Consider the following 21679-nt stretch of genomic DNA (forward strand, 5'->3'; position numbering starts at 1 on the left):
ACACTCCACACAACATGCACCAGCACACGCACCAGCACACACAAAAAACACTTCTTCCAGAGTGCACGCTAAGCTGGTTCTGCAAAATGTTTGCATCTCTGCAAGAGAAAGAGTTTTGTTAGTGATTTCTGGAGAAAATCTGTCTGTGGCTCTGATGTTGCTTGCTTTGCTGCAAGGTTAGCTCGTCGGTTTCCTGCATAAATTGTTTCAGATACAAAAGTGTGTGTGGCACAGTCACACACAACAATGGCTGATGGGAGAATAATGTTTCTACCAGAGGTGGGGGACTCGAGTCACATGACTTGACTCGAGTCACAATTTTCAGGACTCGTGACTTGCTTGATTAAAGTTAGAAAATGACTTGACTTGACTTTGACTTGAGAGCAAGTGACTTGAGACTTGACTTGACTTTAAATGGAAGACTCGACAATGACTTGAACTTTTAAAATAAAGTAATGGATTAGTTAAAATAATTATTGTGACTCAACAACACTACAGCGCTTGTGCCTTTAACGCTGCTCAACTCAAACCGCGCCAAACAAGGTGTACCGGCCAATTAGAGCAGTTACGATAGAAAGGAAACTGCACATGCGTCTGGCAGCTTGAAATAGTTGTGGCGGTACAATGGCAGACAGCATTCGAGCTCCACAAATAGTCAAGTTTGGCTACAAGGACTTTAAACTGGACTGTGAAAATAAGAAAAGATTTGCCAGATGCAGAGTATGCAATGCAAGTATTGCGGACACGACAACCACAACATCGAATTTCATCCGACATTATAAGAACCACAAGGAAAGGTAAGAAATTAATTTCTTTATAGTCAGTGTAATAAAACGATTACTAATGTGATGAATTAATCGTTTCTGTATGTCATAATTTTGCCGTGGTTGTTTTTTTTACTATTAGTAATGTGATCATCCCTACATCTCATCTCATAAGTAGATGAATTGAGAATTCTAGATATATAACGGCGTAGGCCGAATTTTTATATTCTTAAAACATTAAAATCATCTTAAAATAAGGAAGGGCTTCTCTGTATTACATATAGGCATAAGTGGACAGGAGCTGAATAGCAGCTCGCATGACAGGCTGATGGACGCACCGGTGCGATCACTTGCACTTAAATAACTCTTTACATTTACATTTATTCATTTGGCAGACAAGCGACTTACAAGTAGTTTCTTTACAGTGTCACATTACTGCAGAGCAATCAGGGGTAAGGTGTCTTGCTCAAGGGCCCTTCAGTCATGACCTGCTGGCACTGAGATTAGAACCGGCAACCTTCTGATCACAAGCCCAACGCTCTAACCATTAGGCCACAGCTGACCCCTCAGCTTTAAATGCGTTTTTTAATACTCACAATATCAACAAAACGTTTTGTGCTGTAAATAATGAAACAGGTTGAAATAGAAAACAAATATTCTCAGATTATATATTACGTATGAAACGTGCATTATTGCGCGTCCACCGCAGAGGTGATGATTAAGCATCATAACTTCATCACTGGGCTATATTAACATACATTTTATTTATATTCTGCCGAAATTAAAAAGATTCATTCTGATTAACAAGATTCAAAATCGAAGTCAATAAAATGCTCCGAGATTCCCATCACTAGATGCAAATTTCCTATAGGCCTACACTGCACTTTAATGGACAGCACAAGTATTACAGAATCATACATTTAAAACATCTAATAGGCAGATTTTCAGTCACTATACTTATTTTATAAGCTTCATAGCCTGTATAAATGCTTAAGTCTTAAGTAATTCTGTCAGATACAAGTATTTCCATTTCTGTGTCTATTAAAAACATATGAAAATGTGTGACTGCTGGAACCAAACTTTAAGCACATACATAGGCAAATGATCATCACTTAAAATTAATTTATATTTTCAATAGATTTTCCTTACATTTAAAAATAATGAATGTTTGTGCATAGGAAAATGTAATGTTCACAGTTTTCCCTGATTGGATTTGTATTTTTTATCCATGCAGATATGATGAATATCTCAAAACCAAGATACACTGCAGCGATCTTCAGCAGCCTTCCATGTCGCAGTTCATTGTGCCCCAGACTACTACATATCCAGTCAACCACCCTCGACAAAAAGCCATTACAGAAGCAATTATATCTGATCTAATCATAAATAGCAACATGCCCCTGTCCATCACTGACAACAAGCACTTCATTCACTTCCTGTCTATTATGGATGCAAAATATACTGCAGTGAGCCGCAGAACTGTCACCTCAAGACTTGACGCTATGGTGTCTGACAGATGATCAAAACTAAGAAGGGAAATAGCCACCGTTGAAAATCTGTCTGTCACTGTGGACATCTGGTCAGACAGAAGAATGAGAGGCTACCTTGACGTCACTGGTCACTGGATGGACACTGCAGCAGATGCTATAATATTGAAATCTCATCTACTAGCTTGCAATCGCTTCAAGGGGTCACATACAGGAGAGAGAATATGTGACGAATTTGAACAAATATGTGATCAGTATAAAGTCAAACAAAAGATCGATCATATAATTTGTGACAATGCTGCAAATATGAAGAAGGCATTCACTACATGTTTTCCCAGTTCAGATGAAGCAGATGAGAATGATGATGACTGCCTTGATGATGCAGAACTTTGGAATGCCCTTCCAGTGGATGAGGAGGAGAGGCTGAATGTGACACTGACCTCCAAAAGTCAGCACAGACTACAGTGCTTTGCACACACACTACAATTGGTTGTTGGTGATGGTCTTAAAGAGACCAGGGCTGTCAGTGCGGCTCTGGCCAAATCTTCGCGGATCAGTTCTCTGCTCCACACAAGTACTTCTTTTAAAGAGGAATTTGAGAAAGAATTTGGCCAACGTGAAGTTCCTGCTTCTGTTGTTACTCGATGGAATTCGACATTCGGACAGGTGAAGTCTTTGCTTAACTGTGACTACCAAACTTTGTGCAAAGTTTTGGATGTTAGAGGGCACAGAGAGACTATTTTCACTCTAAGAGAGTGGGCTCAGATCAAAGATCTGGTCAGTATTCTGAAGCCCTTTGCTGATGCCACTGATCTCACACAGGGAGACAAAGTTGTAACCATAAGTGCTGTGATTCCCTGTGTTCTCTCCCTCAACCACCACTTGGAAAACCAGAAAGAAAAAATACAATACTTGGTCAACCTAGTCCACAGTCTTCAAAGGTCACTGCAAAGAAGATTCAAAGGCATCTTTGTCAATGTAAAAATGTCACAGCAACACACCAATGAAGGAATCCTGCCATTCTCTGATCCTGTTTATGTCAAAGCAGCTGTTCTTGATCCAGCTTTTGGGGTTATGTGGATAGAGCATGATGTATTGGTTGATGACAAGCTGAAGGAGCAGTTGACCATTGAAGTAAAAAGTAAGTGACTAATTTTAGAATGAGACCCCATACTTGTATATATTTGCTTGTTCTATTTACAGAAATAGGTATTGCTGCACAATAAATCACTAAAAGATTCCAATCTTGATTTAAACACCCAAGCAATCTTATTCCTAAAAAACAATGTTTAAAGTATGATCACAACAAACATTCAATTCTCCGTTGGCACTGCTGCTGGGCCAGAGAGAGCAGTTATAATGTCTAAGTATGAAATATAAATACAGATATTGTCCAGTTGAAAAACTGTTACAATCTTTCAAATCAGCACAGACATACTGAGATATAAACACTGATGTCTACAGTAGTGATATAAAATGAAAAAAGTCACTTAAGAAAGTAAATTGATGCTTCAAATAAAGATTCTGTCAGGTGGCAACAAGTGAGTGTTTGTCAGTGAATGATTAATTTAAGCGATTCTTCAAAAACACTGATTCATCCAGTGATGAAACAAGTGAAGCCTTTATGAGTGAGACATTGATTCAAATATTCAGTTTCTGATAGCTTAGAACATTCATTCACATTAAATATTTTTTAAATAGACTGCAGCAATTAACATTTTGGCAGAACATTAAATGAAATTTAGTTTAATCGTCTATTTAGAATTGTGGCAGTCATGAAAAATACATCCTGATTCTCAATGTATCCAGATACGTGCAGCTATAGAATATATGTAGGTTTATTTGTAATTTGTAATTTTTGTGTGTTTTAGATCTGATTCTCCAGGAGACAGACCATACCGATATGGAACAGACAGGTCATGGGGATGAAGAAGTGCAAATCAAAGCCGATGAAACTGGGCTGTTCGTATACCACAAAAAGCTGAAGAAATCCACTCATTCCAGCCCTGCTGCCCAGCTCAACCGTTACCTGGACAATTGCAATGGCCAGAACTGCCTTTTGTTTTGGGGAATGAACAAGGAGGCAATGCCTTCACTGTTCCAAATAGCAATGAGGGTATTAGCTGTGCCTGCCTCAAGCGCACCTGTCGAGCGTGTGTTCAGCCATGGAGGGATTATTATGCGGCCCCATCGTTCACAACTTAGTGCCAACGTCTTGTCAAACCTTATTTTCTGTAAATGCAACACGTTTTAGACCATTTAAATTAAATTGAATTGATTGTTTTACACATTTCAGACTGGATTTCTATTGTGTAAGCGACACTTTTATTTTCAAATATTAATGTTACACAGATATGCTTATAATTCATATATAGCAATGTGAATAAGATACATAATGTATGTATATTAGTTCATCTTTTCTGTGCAAAAATAAACATGTATTGAAAAAATTGACCTGTTTATTTAGTACTGCGACTTGACTTGACTTGAAACTTATCAGGACTCGACTTGACTTGCTTAGGGTGAACCCTTGACTTGACTTGCTTGATTCATCTAAACTGACTTGAGATTTGACTCGAGACTTGATGGTTAAGACTTGAGACTTGCTTGGACTTGACCATATGTGACTTGTCCCCATCTCTGGTTTCTACCATCAGCTTTTAAAAAGTTTCTGTGTTTCCACAGTGACACTCAAAATCATGAGTTACACCAAATGCATATCTACTGTCTGTGTGAATGTCTATATTTTTACTCTTTGCTAATTTGCATGCGTGTGTGAGTGCAATGAGCTCTGCTGTCTGAGCAGAGAAATGGTCCCTAAAAATGATATCAAATGCTTCTTTGCTTTTGGACGTGCGATGTCTGTAATTGCAGACACGCTTTGCGGACAGCTGTCTGCCGCGGTCAGTAATTTCGTGACCCCAAAAATGAACAAATCGTTTTGCCAGCTGGACTTTACTTTGTGTTTACAATTCTGCGGCATGGACGTATTTCAGTAAATCTCGTATATACTCTTATAGAGTGTTCACACCAAATGCTTTAAATGGACGCTTGTACACTTCGTGTTAACTCGCATCATTTGCGCGTGAAATTCGCGTCATGGGAGATCCTGATTGGTTAATGCGGCGCGAATTTTCAAGGGTAGGTCATCGCGATCTGGGCCGCGATGTATGCGGAGAAAAAAAGACTTGTCTCTCTGCACCAGATGAGGGACATGCACCCTAGTTGTCTGATATGTACTGTGAAATCCTGCAAGAAAATGCCTCAAATAATAGGAAGTCTATTCTGTTCTTAGGCTTCTACATATGTGCCTATAAGATTGTAGCCATATTTCTGCTAGATATATATTTTTTGATAAAAAAAATTATGTACTGGCCCTATTTAAATACACTAGCTCAAATCTTTCTAAAATGTCATGCAGATGACAAGCTCAACCGCTAGATGATTATCTGTCTGAAGTCCCCAGAAGTACTGTACATTATTATTTAATGAGTAGGGTCAAGTTAAAAATTTAAGTTTGAATTTTATTTTATACTGTGCATTGTTGCAATGTGCTAAATAAATATTTGCATAATTAATAATTGATTTATTCTTTGAAACTTTAATATTAATTTATGCAATTGCAATGCATTGATGTTAGTAAAGTTAGTGCAAGGTCATAGCTATAAATTCCATGGTACTAATAATTTGCATAATTTATTTAGGTATTTCGGTTTACGGCCTTGGTTTGCTCGGTTTCGGCCAAGAATTTTCATTTCGGTGCATCCCTAATATTGGCCTTGCAACACATTTGAATATTGCACGTCATCCCTTTTAACCCATTCTATGGCGTGCGCATATTTGTCAGCCAAACACTCACAGCTGCCCACGCCGCTGCAATCAACTTGGTGAGGCTTTGTGAGTCAATACTTTCTACATCGTACTTACGTAATTCAATACTACATCGTACAGCTGTACGAGCGCTGCACTCGGGTCGTGTTGGTATCATGGTCAATCTGTCATCATACACATTATGACTCTGCCCAGCAAATGAATCGGGCAGCAGTCAGACATGAGAAACCTGTGTTGAAATTTGACACTCCCTAACTCGCATTGCACCCTTTTGACATAAATTATTTTACATTAGAGCCACTAGCATTTAGAGAAAACACAGCTAGTTTATACTCTGGCAAATTTAAACACTTCTTGTGAACCACAGTAGGCTATTTGTTGCCCCTGAATCTATGAAAAATTCAAGCAGTTTGTTGCACACAAGCATTGTGCATTTTAGCAAAGTTCAGAAAGCGGTCTCATTCATCATGGAATGTGAGCTAAGCAGATCTTCATTGCATACAGTAGGAAAAAGCATTTCTTCATTGCATATGCTAGGGGAAATCATACTCACCACCCTCGGAATGATGCCTCACCTCCTCACTTCAATCTACCTTTTCTTTTGACCTCCGTGATCTCCGAGGCTCAGGACAGTCACTGCGCCAGTGCCCCGTGTTCCGACGGTTGAAACACTTCTCTGGATCATAATTACTAGAGGGTTTAAAACCTCCTCTCCCTCGCCATCTTCCTTTTCCTCCGTGCTCTCCTCCGATATTCATTAGAGCCATGTGGAGTTCTTTATCTTGTGTGTGTTTCTTCTGAAGCTCTTTCTTGCTTGTTTGTCTTTCGGCATGTACAGCATGACGGACGATCTCACTCATTCTCGCAGAGATTTGGGAAACATAGTTATTAGTCCTTCTAAGAATTCTCCCAGAATCCTCCTGTACTCGGCATTGTCTGCATGCGACCAGTTGACATGTTCCCTTCTATAATCCTCCACAGGCCATTTACCCTGTAGCTATCTTAGGTCAGATGGTTTCTGTCACGTACAGATGGAAGACCCAAGAGCAGATGCGTTAGAGTTCAGTTTATTGAATGAAACAAAAAGGCAAACAAAGTTACGCGGCAGTACAGCCGGAGTAATGCGGGAGAAGACAGGAATCGTAGTCGGGCATGGGTCGGTCGAGGCGCATGCAGTGTCCGTACAGGGAGAAGAGAGAGCATAGTCAAGCAGGCGAGGTCAGGCGAGGTGCGAACATAAACTGGAGACAGATGGCAAACTCTTAGTCGGAGCGAAGAATCGGAGAACCGGGAAGACAACTGTAGAACGGCAACTCCTGAAAAACAACCACCAGAACGAGCTGGGGGAAAACAAGGTTAGTGACAAGACAGGGTACGACCGATTGATGTCCAATAAAGGAAACAACACACTGGCAACGGAGGAGACAGTTGAAGGAGAATATAAGGCAAAGGGAGGTAATGAGAAAATCAAGACCAGGTGCGCGAAATGAAGAGAGCGCGAGTGGAAACAGCTGAGCGTGCACAGAAGTGAATGGTAAGTCAAACCTGAACCCTGACAGTTTCAGTTTGACTTTCAACAGTCTCTCTAATTCTTTCATTGAGGGTGAGAATTCTTTGCAAAAGTCAAAAATTCTCTATACGTCGGTGCTGGACGCGCTCTTTCTTGCTTTTGACGCACCACAGGCTGAAGACGGCACTGGTGCTGGTGGAGACACTGGAGCTGCCTCGATCGGGTCTGGGATCGGTTTCAGACGTCGGTGAGGAGGGACACAATCATCATCCTCCGGTTGGTGTTTGTAACACGTCATAGATGGGGGTAAAGAAGACAGAGGGGTTAATCATTATATTCAGGCAAAACAGGGTACAATGGAGCATGCAGCGGTGGGGGTCTATGACACGGCGGTGGCAGTTCTTCCAAAGCCTTTACTTTAAAAACATGGTCATGTCTACTTGCTTCCCTCTCCCATAACTCTAAACATTTACGTGCTTCATCATATTTTTCTCTTTCTTTTCTAGACATTTTAAATATGTCTTTTTTTCCCATGTGTTCTCTTATTTTCTCTAATTTAGTGGTACTAAATGTACCGTTTTCTGGAAAGTTGTCTTTTTCTTTTAAATTACCTTGTAAACTTCCCGTTCCCCACCTCTTCCTCATTTCTCTGTAAGTTGGTTTATCCATATTCATATGGGATCTTCCTTGTCCCATTTTTCACAATTCAGAGTAGTCCCCCCTCTACAGACTGTTTAGAAATGTTCTTTCTATTTCATAGTAGTCCCTGCTCTACAGACTGTTTAGAAATCTATTTTTTATTTCAGAGTAGTCCCTGCTCTACAGACTGTTTAGAAATCTATTTTTATTTCAGAGTAGTCCCTGCTCTACAGACTGTTTAGAAATCTATTTTTTATTTCAGAGTAGTCCCTGCTCTACAGACTGTTTAGAAATCTATTTTTTATTTCAGAGTAGTCCCTGCTCTACAGACTGTTTAGAAATCTATTTTTTATTTCAGAATAGTCCCTGCTCTACAGACTGTTTAGAAATCTATTTTTTATTTCAGAGTAGTCCCTGCTCTACAGACTGTTTAGAAATCTATTTTTTATTTCAGAATAGTCCCTGCTCTACAGACTGTTTAGAAATCTACTATTTCAGAATAGTCCCTGCTCTACAGACTGTTTAGAAATCTACTATTTCAGAGTAGTCCCTGCTCTACAGACTGTTTAGAAATCTACTATTTCAGAATAGTCCCTGCTCTACAGACTGTTTAGAAATCTACTATTTCAGAGTAGTCCCTGCTCTACAGACTGTTTAGAAATCTACTATTTCAGAATAGTCCCTGCTCTACAGACTGTTTAGAAATCTACTATTTCAGAGTAGTCCCTGCTCTACAGACTGTTTAGAAATCTATTATTTCAGAGTAGTCCCTGCTCTACAGACTGTTTAGAAATCTACTATTTCAGAGTAGTCCCTGCTCTACAGACTGTTTAGAAATCTACTATTTCAGAATAGTCCCTGCTCTACAGACTGTTTAGAAATCTATTATTTCAGAGTAGTCCCTGCTCTACAGACAGTTTAGAAATCTATTATTTCAGAGTAGTCCCTGCTCTACAGACTGTTTAGAAATCTATTATTTCAGAGTAGTCCCTGCTCTACAGACTGTTTAGAAATCTACTATTTCAGAGTAGTCCCTGCTCTACAGACTGTTTAGAAATCTATTATTTCAGAGTAGTCCCTGCTCTACAGACTGTTTAGAAATCTATTATTTCAGAGTAGTCCCTGCTCTACAGACTGTTTAGAAATCTATTATTTCAGAGTAGTCCCTGCTCTACAGACTGTTTAGAAATCTACTATTTCAGAGTAGTCCCTGCTCTACAGACTGTTTAGAAATCTATTATTTCAGAGTAGTCCCTGCTCTACAGACTGTTTAGAAATCTATTATTTCAGAATAGTCCCTGCTCTACAGACTGTTTAGAAATCTACTATTTCAGAGTAGTCCCTGCTCTACAGACTGTTTAGAAATCTATTATTTCAGAGTAGTCCCTGCTCTACAGACTGTTTAGAAATCTATTATTTCAGAGTAGTCCCTGCTCTACAGACTGTTTAGAAATCTACTATTTCAGAGTAGTCCCTGCTCTACAGACTGTTTAGAAATCTACTATTTCAGAATAGTCCCTGCTCTACAGACTGTTTAGAAATCTATTATTTCAGAGTAGTCCCTGCTCTACAGACTGTTTAGAAATCTACTATTTCAGAGTAGTCCCTGCTCTACAGACTGTTTAGAAATACATTTTTTATTTCAGAATAGTCCCTGCTCTACAGACTGTTTAGAAATCTATTATTTCAGAGTAGTCCCTGCTCTACAGACTGTTTAGAAATCTATTATTTCAGAGTAGTCCCTGCTCTACAGACTGTTTAGAAATCTACTATTTCAGAGTAGTCCCTGCTCTACAGACTGTTTAGAAATCTACTATTTCAGAGTAGTCCCTGCTCTACAGACTGTTTAGAAATCTACTATTTCAGAGTAGTCCCTGCTCTACAGACTGTTTAGAAATCTACTATTTCAGAGTAGTCCCTGCTCTACAGACTGTTTAGAAATCTACTATTTCAAAGTAGTCCCTGCTCTACAGACTGTTTAGAAATAATTTTTTTATTTCAGAATAGTCCCTGCTCTACAGACTGTTTAGAAATCTATTATTTCAGAGTAGTCCCTGCTCTACAGACTGTTTAGAAATCTACTATTTCAGAGTAGTCCCTGCTCTACAGACTGTTTAGAAATCTACTATTTCAGAGTAGTCCCTGCTCTACAGACTGTTTAGAAATCTACTATTTCAGAGTAGTCCCTGCTCTACAGACTGTTTAGAAATCTACTATTTCAGAGTAGTCCCTGCTCTACAGACTGTTTAGAAATCTACTATTTCAGAGTAGTCCCTGCTCTACAGACTGTTTAGAAATCTACTATTTCAGAATAGTCCCTGCTCTACAGACTGTTTAGAAATCTACTATTTCAAAGTAGTCCCTGCTCTACAGACTGTTTAGAAATCTACTATTTCAGAGTAGTCCCTGCTCTACAGACTGTTTAGAAATCTACTATTTCAGAGTAGTCCCTGCTCTACAGACTGTTTAGAAATCTACTATTTCAGAGTAGTCCCTGCTCTACAGACTGTTTAGAAATCTACTATTTCAGAGTAGTCCCTGCTCTACAGACTGTTTAGAAATCTACTATTTCAGAGTAGTCCCTGCTCTACAGACTGTTTAGAAATCTACTATTTCAGAGTAGTCCCTGCTCTACAGACTGTTTAGAAATCTACTATTTCAGAGTAGTCCCTGCTCTACAGACTGTTTAGAAATCTACTATTTCAGAGTAGTCCCTGCTCTACAGACTGTTTAGAAATCTACTATTTCAGAATAGTCCCTGCTCTACAGACTGTTTAGAAATCTACTATTTCAGAGTAGTCCCTGCTCTACAGACTGTTTAGAAATATTTTTTTTATTTCAGAATAGTCCCTGCTCTACAGACTGTTTAGAAATCTACTATTTCAGAGTAGTCCCTGCTCTACAGACTGTTTAGAAATCTACTATTTCAGAGTAGTCCCTGCTCTACAGACTGTTTAGAAATCTACTATTTCAGAGTAGTCCCTGCTCTACAGACTGTTTAGAAATCTATTATTTCAGAGTAGTCCCTGCTCTACAGACTGTTTAGAAATCTACTATTTCAGAGTAGTCCCTGCTCTACAGACTGTTTAGAAATCTACTATTTCAGAGTAGTCCCTGCTCTACAGACTGTTTAGAAATCTACTATTTCAAAGTAGTCCCTGCTCTACAGACTGTTTAGAAATATTTTTTTTATTTCAGAATAGTCCCTGCTCTACAGACTGTTTAGAAATCTACTATTTCAGAGTAGTCCCTGCTCTACAGACTGTTTAGAAATCTACTATTTCAGAGTAGTCCCTGCTCTACAGACTGTTTAGAAATCTACTATTTCAGAGTAGTCCCTGCTCTACAGACTGTTTAGAAATCTACTATTTCAGAGTAGTCCCTGCTCTACAGACTGTTTAGAAATCTACTATTTCAGAATAGTCCCTGCTCTACAGACAGTTTAGAAATCTATTATTTCAGAGTAGTCCCTGCTCTACAGACAGTTTAGAAATCTATTATTTCAGAATAGTCCCTGCTCTACAGACTGTTTAGAAATCTATTATTTCAGAGTAGTCCCTGCTCTACAGACTGTTTAGAAATCTATTATTTCAGAGTAGTCCCTGCTCTACAGACAGTTTAGAAATCTATTATTTCAGAGTAGTCCCTGCTCTACATACTGTTTAGAAATCTACTATTTCAGAGTAGTCCCTTCTCTACAGACTGTTTAGAAATCTATTATTTCAGAATAGTCCCTGCTCTACAGACTGTTTAGAAATCTACTATTTCAGAGTAGTCCCTGCTCTACAGACTGTTTAGAAATCTATTATTTCAGAGTAGTCCCTGCTCTACAGACTGTTTAGAAATCTACTATTTCAGAATAGTCCCTGCTCTACAGACTGTTTATAAATCTATTTTTTATTTCAGAATAGTCCCTGCTCTACAGACTGTTTAGAAATCTACTATTTCAGAGTAGTCCCTGCTCTACAGACTGTTTAGAAATCTACTATTTCAGAGTAGTCCCTGCTCTACAGACTGTTTAGAAATCTACTATTTCAGAATAGTCCCTGCTCTACAGACTGTTTAGAAATCTACTATTTCAGAGTAGTCCCTGCTCTACAGACTGTTTAGAAATCTACTATTTCAGAGTAGTCCCTGCTCTACAGACTGTTTAGAAATCTACTATTTCAGAATAGTCCCTGCTCTACAGACTGTTTAGAAATCTACTATTTCAGAGTAGTCCCTGCTCTACAGACTGTTTAGAAATCTACTATTTCAGAGTAGTCCCTGCTCTACAGACTGTTTAGAAATCTACTATTTCAGAGTAGTCCCTGCTCTACAGACTGTTTAGAAATCTACTATTTCAGAGTAGTCCCTGCTCTACAGACTGTTTAGAAATCTACTATTTCAGAGTAGTCCCTGCTCTACAGACTGTTTAGAAATCTACTATTTCAGAATAGTCCCTGCTCTACAGACTGTTTAGAAATCTACTATTTCAAAGTAGTCCCTGCTCTACAGACTGTTTAGAAATCTACTATTTCAAAGTAGTCCCTGCTCTACAGACTGTTTAGAAATAATTTTTTTATTTCAGAATAGTCCCTGCTCTACAGACTGTTTAGAAATCTACTATTTCAGAGTAGTCCCTGCTCTACAGACTGTTTAGAAATCTACTATTTCAGAGTAGTCCCTGCTCTACAGACTGTTTAGAAATTTATTTGACTCATCTGACTCACTTTTGTGCCTTGCACTGAGTTCTTTTGGGATCACGTCAGCTTGGGGTCCGGAGCAGAGTTTTCTCGTCCCTGTATGGGGTCAGAGCTGGATTTGCTATGTCCAGGATGATCAGTCAACTCTAGTCCGTTCTCCGTCAGCCTTGTGATCCCTTCCCTCGTCGCCAAATTGTTGTGGAATTTTCTTATTCCTTAATCTAGGTGAGTCAATTTTGACAAACGCAATACACAGAAAAAAATGGAAGTACTTTGCAAAGTATTTTATTGTCGTTTAATCTGCATCATAAGCAATGAGATGGTGCAGAGAAAAGGCGCTCTTTCCTCCTGCACACAGAGTATATATATATGATTAAAACGTGACACCCCCTCCCTTTGCCCCCCAGCAATAATCCCAAACTGGTTTACGAGATGTGATGCCCGTTATTCCAAACAGAACATCTCTGCCCCTGCTCGAGAGCAAAGGCAGAGTGGTATGACGCATAGATAAACACTTCATAAACATAGACAGACACATCAAGAAGCGAGATTAGAAAATTTCATTTCTGTATTGCACATGTAAATCACTGATGGTTACCAGTTTTGACCAATTTTACCATTAGAGAATGGATTATTATTTTCTGAACTATGAAAGGTCGTATTTTTCACTATTTCACATATGAAAATATTATGTTCTGCAAAAAATAACCATCAGGAAACGTAACTTTCAGTGTTTTTTCTGGTTGCAATAAATAACAATCAGGAAACGTTATTTTCTGATTATTTAAAACAACAGCCAGCAATGTACTGGGAACGTTATTTTCAGGTTTCAAAAATAAAACCTGAAAAGAACGTCCTTAGAACGTAATTTTGTGGGAACCAAAAACTAACCTTAGTGTAACGTTCTTTCTTTGCTGGGATTCTTCTAGTCATCAGTATAAATATAATTTATTCATGAGAAATTCATTCAACTATAGGCCTACTGTCACCTGCTTTTCGGAGGAAGCAGTATACCATCCGAGCAGGAGAGCCAATTCTCCGCTGGCTTGTTAACACAACACAGCTGAATCTTGACAGGCAAAACTTGTATAAGATAACTAAGCCATGGATTTGTACAATTAATCTTAAAAAACAAAAAATAAATAAATAAGGTGTTTTAAGTATATATTTAGTTGTTGTGATAATGATTTGTCTGGCCACAAGACGAGACCTCTCATCTCCTCCTAATCCTCATCCTCTTCTTAAACAGTTTTTGGGGTGATGGACGGCTTAGACCATACAGCATTCATCAACCCATACCACATTATAAGCTGCTGTCAGTTCTGATCCCTGACTGTGGACACTTCAGACCCTATAACATTGGGGATTAAAAAGACCCCCAATGTCACTTGAAGACATCGTCTTGTCATAAACTTACAAATAAGACATTAAACATTAAATATTTGGAGTGAGTTTTTAAGGAAGAAAGGTGTAATTTAATCTATACCATAATCAAAATAGACCATAAATTTAACATACATAGGTCAGACCACCTTTATAAAACAGTCTTTGCATAATATCTGCATTTTGGTGTTATTGTTTGAACTAAAATGGTCTAACAAATGATGTAGATCAATTGAAATATGAGCTGTTTGTTATATATTATTAAAATATACAGTATGTCATAATCGTATCATATGCATGTTTTGATTTGCTAGGTCAGGTGAGATTCAAAATGTCAAGCACTGTCATACCTATGAGCTCTTCAACACTCATCATCCAATTTCAGCCACCAACACAAACAACGGCAGTTACAACGGTGGATTATGGACAACAGTTAGCAGAAGTTTCACCTCGTCATGGACTTCAGGCATTTCTGAAAGGCCAACCAAAGGCCCTTGGGGTGAGAAATTGTTTAAAAAACGAAATAATTGAAGAGTTCAGATACAAAACCCTCTCAAAGCCACCTCCATCAAATTATGATGTTGAGTGAATGCTCTCCTCACATAGTATATGTTACTGAAATCATTTGACTTAAAGAACCTGCTAAATACCACACTCTGACCACTCTGAAATATCTGGTATTGAGCCTGATGAAATTTTTTTCATTTAATCGAAATGTCATCTGACGGGTTTAGAGGGATTTGCATCTGAACTCTTTTAATAATTTTGTGCATGCCAGTGTGAGGTGAAAAAGAACCTGGAATAAGTTCTAAACATTAACAAAGCATACACAGTTTTATTTGAAGAATGTGACTTATTGCCTTGGTGACAGTGCAGGAAAGACACAAAAATGAGATAGTCGTGAGTTAGTCGTACCTGGAACGCCCCCTTTTCGGCGCGTGCACGTCAGACTAGCTCGGTCAGCTAAGGGCTACGTCGATGTACCCCAGGTGGAACGTGCCGTCGCGGTGCTTTTGTCCCCGCAGACGGCTGTCACCTGGAGAGACCGACCAAGGCTCCCTTCCAAGGCTTGTACGTTTTCGGCATCCTTGGTGTCGAAGGCTTACACTGTTGCGGGTCAAGCTGCCTCGGCTCTTCACACTTTGGCCATCCTGCAGGTCCACCAGGCCAAAGCGTTGAAAGAGTTACACGAGGGAAGGACCGACGCGGGGCTTATGCAGGAACTCCGAAACCGCCACTAACCTCGCTCTCCGGGCGAATTAGGAGACTGTGCAGGCCCTGGGTCGGACAATGACCACGCTAGTGGTCCAGGAGAGGCACCTCTGGCTTAACCTTGCGCAGATGCGGGATGCCGAGAAGGTTCGCTTTCTCGACGCTCCCATCTCGCAGGGGGGTCTGTTTGGTGAAATGGTCGAGGATTTCTCTCAGCAGTTCTCGGCTGTAAAGGTGCAGACGGAGGCTATTAAACACATCCTGCCCCGCCGCGACCTGGCCGCCTTCTGAGCAACCCCGCCCCTCTTCGACACAGCCGGCGCCGCCTACCCAGGCGGACCCCCGGAAGAAGACGTCGAAGAGGAGAGCACCATCCCGTCACCAACCACTGTGGAAGCAGAAGCGTTCCTGACGGGATGAGCCCAGGGAGATCGAGACCACCACCAGGCCTCTACATTGCTGGACGGTCGGACTGGGATGGTTCCTGCCCCATCTCAGCAACACCAGCCAGGCCCTTTTCAGGATGGATCTCCATGGGATGGGGGTGTTTCAGAGGCTCCTGGGACACATGGCTTCCTCTGTGGGGGTGGTCCCCCTCGGGTTGATACACATGAGACCGCTCCAGCACTGGCTACAGAGCCGAGTTCCCTGGAGTGTGTGGCACACCGGCAGCAGGTGCGTCACCCTTTCACGCCCTTCTGCCGGCGCACCCTAACCCCCTGGTCTTCGATGAGTCTCTGGGACAACACGACCTAGTCATTAGGTTCCTGAGGGCACAAGAAGGTTGAATCCACCTAGCCCGTGCTCCGTACCCTCTTGGGACCTCAATGCGGTCCTGGCGGGCCTTCAGAGGCCCCCTTTCGAGCCCCTCGGAGACGCTGCTCTTTCTCATCTCTCAATGAAGACGGCTCTCCTAGGGGCGCTCGCTTCTATCAAGAGGGTAGGGGACCTACAAGCGTTCTCCCTGGCCACGGATTGCCTAGAGTTCATGCCCGGTCAATCTCACGTTATCCTGAGACCCCGGCCCGGCTACGTGCCCAAAGTTCTCACCACTCCTTTTCGGGACCAGGTGGTGAACCTGCAGATGCTCCCCACTGGGGAGGAAGATCCAACCCCCTCCGTGTTGTGTCCAGTACGCGCGTTGCGCCTCTACTTGATCCGCACGCAGAACTTCAGGAGCTCTGAGCAGCTCTTTGTCTGTTTTGGAGGGGAGGGCTGTCTCCAAACAAAGGTTGGCACACTGGATCGTGGACGCCGTCGCCACGGCTTACCGATCCTATGATCTCCTGTGCCCGCTTGCAGTGAGGGCGCACTCCACCAGGGGTGTGGCCTCCTCGTGGGCACTGGCCCTGGGCGCCTCTCTGGCAGACATATGTAGAGCTGCGTGCTTTGCCCAATACCTTTGCGAGGTTCTACAGCCTCCGCCTAGAACCGGTATCAGCCCGAGTCTTACAGGACACCACCAGGTAAGTCCGGCAGCCGGAGAAAGCGGGTGGCTCTAACTAGGCCTAATGCTCCACACGTAGTAACCCCCCCACAGGGCGGTTCCGTCTGATGTATCCTCATGAGTGGCTCTCACACGATGGCCCATGACCTCATCCAGGTGTACTTTCACCTGCTCGCGACACTCTCTCGTGTCCGCATGTTTACCCACATCCTCTCCCCTATTATGCGAGACCGTGTATGGATCTCCACTAAACTCCTCCCTGCGGTAGGAAGTGGTCTCCGTTGCTGCTTTCCCTCAGGGGGAATAGTGCTTCCCAGTGGCTCTTACGGTGCCAGACGGCTTCTCGCCATTAGAGAAACTAGCCCTCCGTCCGTGACGGCCGGTGGAAGGGGCTCCTATCTTTCTAAAAAGCTCTGGACCCCTACCTTTCTACTGGAAGGTTACAATTTACGCTAGCGCTAACGTCTGACACATCCAAGCCAGTCAGCGTCGTTTTGCAGGAGATTGTGACACGGCACAGTGCTGTGGCGTTTTCCTAGGAACCCCATTCTGTCGACACAACACTGAGAGACCGACCGAAAGGGAATGTCTCGGTTACGTGTAACCTCCGTTCCCTGATGGAGGGAACGAGACGTTGCGTCCTTCATGCCACAACGATGACCGCCCGCTGCAGCAGTCGAGACACGATTCTCAGGCTCCTCAGCACAAAAGGTGAATGAATGCAGCTCGCTGGCTCCCTTTTATACCCAGATGTCTGGGGCGGGGACCCGCATGAAAATCTAATTCGCCAATTCTCATTGGCCTTTTCAAGTAAGTCAGAGATGATAGGTTCCCAAGTCAAACCCCTTCACACTTGCAGAATATTTTTTTATGATGTTTTTGACAGAAGTTTTATATTGAATATTTGATGTTGCCCTGCTCAGACTGTATATGTTTATTTTGTCTTACATAGACAGTCCAGATAATGATTGGTGTGCTGACTTTCCTGTTTGGCATTGTGTCTGCAGTTCCTGCAGGGTCCATCTCTGTCATCAGTGGTATTGTTTACTGGGGATCTCTTATCGTAAGAAACAATCATACTATCAAGTATTCTGTCTTTCATAATACAAGCTGCGTATTTTAACACAAGGCTCAATTTTATCTTTTTCTCCTCTCAGTACATTACCGCAGGCTCACTCTGCATTGCTGCAGAAGATAAAATGAATTCACCCTCCAGTTTGTGTTTGGTATGTACACAGCAGTTATTACCTTCAGGGGTCCAAGCACTGTGCATAAATAGTACAAAAATAGAATAGACTTCTTTATTTTCATTGCATTTATTTTCATTGCACGTGCAAATAATAACGCAGCTGCCCGTCATTAGCTATTACGTCACCCATCCTATCAAATCAAGACAATGGTAGTTAAAACGCCTTACCTCCTACAATATATTGTTAATATTGTTAATATATTGTAATTTATTACATACAATATACATAAAAAATTTACTATAAAATCTGTTCATTCAACATTCCTACTCGTTTACTCATAGTAAAAAAAACATTTATTTTGTGCTATATCTTTTCTAAGCTGTCAGACTTCAGGTTTTCCAAAATCCTGACAGAACATGCACCCTCTAGTGGTCAAATATGCAGTCCACTAGATTGAGCTAAATCATAAGTTTTAACGTCCAGTGTGTTTCTTTTGGTTTTGATCTGTTAAATTATGTAAATAATAGTTATGTAAACATTATAAACTAATAATAGTTTATAATGATATAAAATGATATATGATATGACAATAAATCATAAACTCAGGAATTGCGTCGTGTTTTGCAGATCATTCACGTAATGTCACGGAGTAGGAACACATTAACAACTTTAAATCTCCAGACTTTACAGAGAGCAAGTCATGTAGTCTGAACAACACAACGATAGGCTGACGTTTAAAGTTGTGCAATGTGAACTTGGCATAAGACACAGTACTCACAGCGTGCAAGCCACAGAGCCCTCATTCTTTTGGCTTTTGCATGAATTTTTCGTAAAACTAACTGTTGTAATTGTTTGGGTGTCTATGACATAAAGAAGCCCAAAATGTCTTTAAAGTACAAGCAGCTGTATCTGTGAAACCTGTTCATTCTGCACAATATCACTATATAGCGTCAGTTCTTGCAGGCCACGTTAGTCAAGCTTGCTCAGCAGATGTCCTCAGGTGCAGCTAATACTGTAGCGTCCTGTATCTCAACAAACAGTGCTACAGGTATAGGGTAGATAAACACTTTAAGCCCTATCACACACCTGGCGCAAAGCAGTGTTTTTTGCTCATTTTAGCCCGATGCAGTTATCATTTTCACAGCATGCATTTGCGCCCGTTTGTCTACCCATGGGGTCTGAAAACGAGGTGTTCAGGTGCATTGTTGGAACGTTGCCATTTTGAGGACACTGAAATAGACTGCGCCACTGACCAACCGAAATCTGGTCTAAAGTCAATATTGTTTTGGTTATTTATAGAGCACGTTAGTAATACGGCAAGCAGACCGTTGGTTAAGCAATTCTGTCTGCTTCCTGACCTGGGCCCCAGTGAGTCAAGTTTTAGCATTAAGACTATATGCCATATTTCTAGACAGAAGAAAAGCTCCAGCCCAGGAGGGGTGGAGACCATCACTTTTCAACAGGTCAGGTCTGCCCTCAAAACTCTTCCAGTTATTTATAAAAACAATATCATTCTGCAGACACCACTCAGACAACAAGCCATTTAGATATGATAATCTGCCCGACGGCTCATCACCACGATAAGCAGGGAGGGGGCCAGAGAATATTACAGTGTCTGACATCGTGCTTGCGAGAAGCAACTTAGCAGCAGAAGCGTACAGAACTGTTTAAGTGTATTTAAATTGTGTCTTGTTGAGTTTTAGTACTGTGTTAAACTGAGAAATCGCTTTGTATTTACTTCCGCTCTGTCACGTGATGAAACCGCGTGTAGTATCGTTCCTTCGTTCGTTCCTGGGCTAGTTTAATCGGTTTGCTTTGTGTGTGCGTGTCATCTGAGGGCGGGGCCTGTTGAATTTAAATAATTAGACGCGTATTTAAAAAGCGTCTACCCACCGCGGCAGCGGTCGCGTGCAGCCTTCATCGCATGAAGACCGAAGAGAGTAAAGACATCGACTCTACCTGCACGCGACTCCGCCGAGCCCGGGACACAGACAGGGCACTTGAGTATTGCACTTCTTTTTGTACCTATTTTGTTTTGTGTTAACACTTGCACTTTTTGTCTTACTTGTTTTCACTAATACTTAATCCTTTATTGTTATCTTTAATGTTTCTCCCTATTTTCTTTCTGCTTCTCTTAAATATGTGTTTTAAAATCCTTTCTGTTATCACAACACGTAAATCATCTGCTGCATGCCGAAGGCGACGCAATGCTAATAATCTTCACAATGTATCACTGCTAGCAACAGCACCTTCTACTTTCCAAATAGGATTGTGGAATTGCCAATCTGCTGTGAACAAAGCTGATTTCATTACAGCTTTTGTTATACATTCTGGTCTTTCCATCGTAGCACTTACAGAAACATGGATCAAACCAGAGGACTCTGCCACTCCTGCTGCCCTCTCCCATAACCACACTTTCTCCCAAAGCCCTCGCATCACAGGAAGGGGTGGAGGCACCGGTCTACTCATCCCCAAAGACTGGAAATTAAATCAGCTAACACCCATGTGTGACAACAGCTCCTTCAAGTTTCATGCTGTTACTATCACCCACCCTGTTAAAAGTCATTTTGTAGTTATATATCGTCCCCCAGGTCAGCTTGGACATTTCTTGGAGGAGCTGGATGTGCTTCTTTCATCCTTCCCTGAGGATGGTACTCCCCTGGTGGTACTAGGTGACTTCAACATCCACATTGGAAAACCACAGGCTGCTGACTTCCTCAACCTGACCGCATAATTTCTCCTCAAGCAGGTTTCCACATCAGCAACCCACAAGTCTGGAAACCATCTAGATCTGATCTTCACAAGGTACTGCTCCACTCATCACTCTCAGGTCACCCCGCTGCACACGTCTGATCACTTCTTCGTCACCCTCTACCTCACTGCTCCGGATATTGCAGATGCCTTACCGATGGTCACCTTCCGGCGCAACCTGCGGTCTCTCCCTCCCTCCTGTTTTTCCTCTGCTGTCTTCTCTGCACTCCCCCCCTCTGATGAGCTCTCTCTTTTGAATACAGACAATGCCACAGACAGTCTGTGTTCCACGCTTTCATCCTGCTTGGACAACCTATGCCCTCTTGCATCTGGACCAGCCCGTGCATCCCCGTCGGCTCCCTGGTTATCGGATGTACTGCGTGAGCATCGCACCAGCCTCCGGTCAGCTGAGAGAAAATGGCACAAGTCAAAAGACCCTGCTGACCTCTCTCTCTACCAATCTCTTCTCTATTCTTTCTCTGTTGAAGTCACCTCTGCAAAAACTGATTACTACCACTCGAAGATCTGCAACTCTCCGGACTCTCGCACGCTCTTCAAAACCTTCTCTATTCTGCTCCCGCAACTTCATCGGAGCTAACAGCTGCTGATTTTGCATCGCTCTTTGTAAAGAAAACTACCGCCATCAGCAGCCAGTTTTCTACGCCACCAACTGTCGAACCAGCCCACATCCCTGACACCTGTGTGCTCTCCGCCTTTTCTCCTCTGTCTGAAGCTGATGTTTCCAAGGTCATTGGTTCCAACCACCCTACCACCTGCCCA

General features: G+C 41.7%; 2 protein-coding genes across 3 annotated transcripts in view; both read left to right on the forward strand.

Moving 5' to 3' along the window:
* The window catches only part of LOC306907881 (membrane-spanning 4-domains subfamily A member 4A-like), a 39610-nt gene that overhangs the window by 5073 nt on the left and 12858 nt on the right, over window positions 1-21679 (forward strand). For both annotated transcript variants that reach the window (XM_079480370.1, XM_079480371.1), the window contains exons 2-4: window positions 14614-14798; window positions 17911-18021; window positions 18116-18184. In XM_079480370.1, coding sequence (XP_079336496.1) covers window positions 14631-14798; window positions 17911-18021; window positions 18116-18184 — 348 coding nt within the window. In that variant the 5' untranslated portion in view covers window positions 14614-14630. The remainder of the gene's footprint in view (window positions 1-14613; window positions 14799-17910; window positions 18022-18115; window positions 18185-21679) is intronic.
* On the forward strand, window positions 1386-4505 carry LOC306907850 (zinc finger BED domain-containing protein 4-like; the record flags this gene model as incomplete). Its single annotated transcript, XM_079480301.1, has 2 exons — window positions 1386-3392; window positions 4123-4505. Exons 1-2 carry the CDS (start codon window positions 2357-2359, stop codon window positions 4503-4505), a joined length of 1419 nt encoding a protein of 472 aa, XP_079336427.1. The 5' UTR covers window positions 1386-2356.

Source organism: Barbatula barbatula (assembly GCF_947034865.1).
Source record: "Barbatula barbatula genome assembly, chromosome: 18".
NCBI lineage: Eukaryota > Metazoa > Chordata > Actinopteri > Cypriniformes > Nemacheilidae > Barbatula > Barbatula barbatula.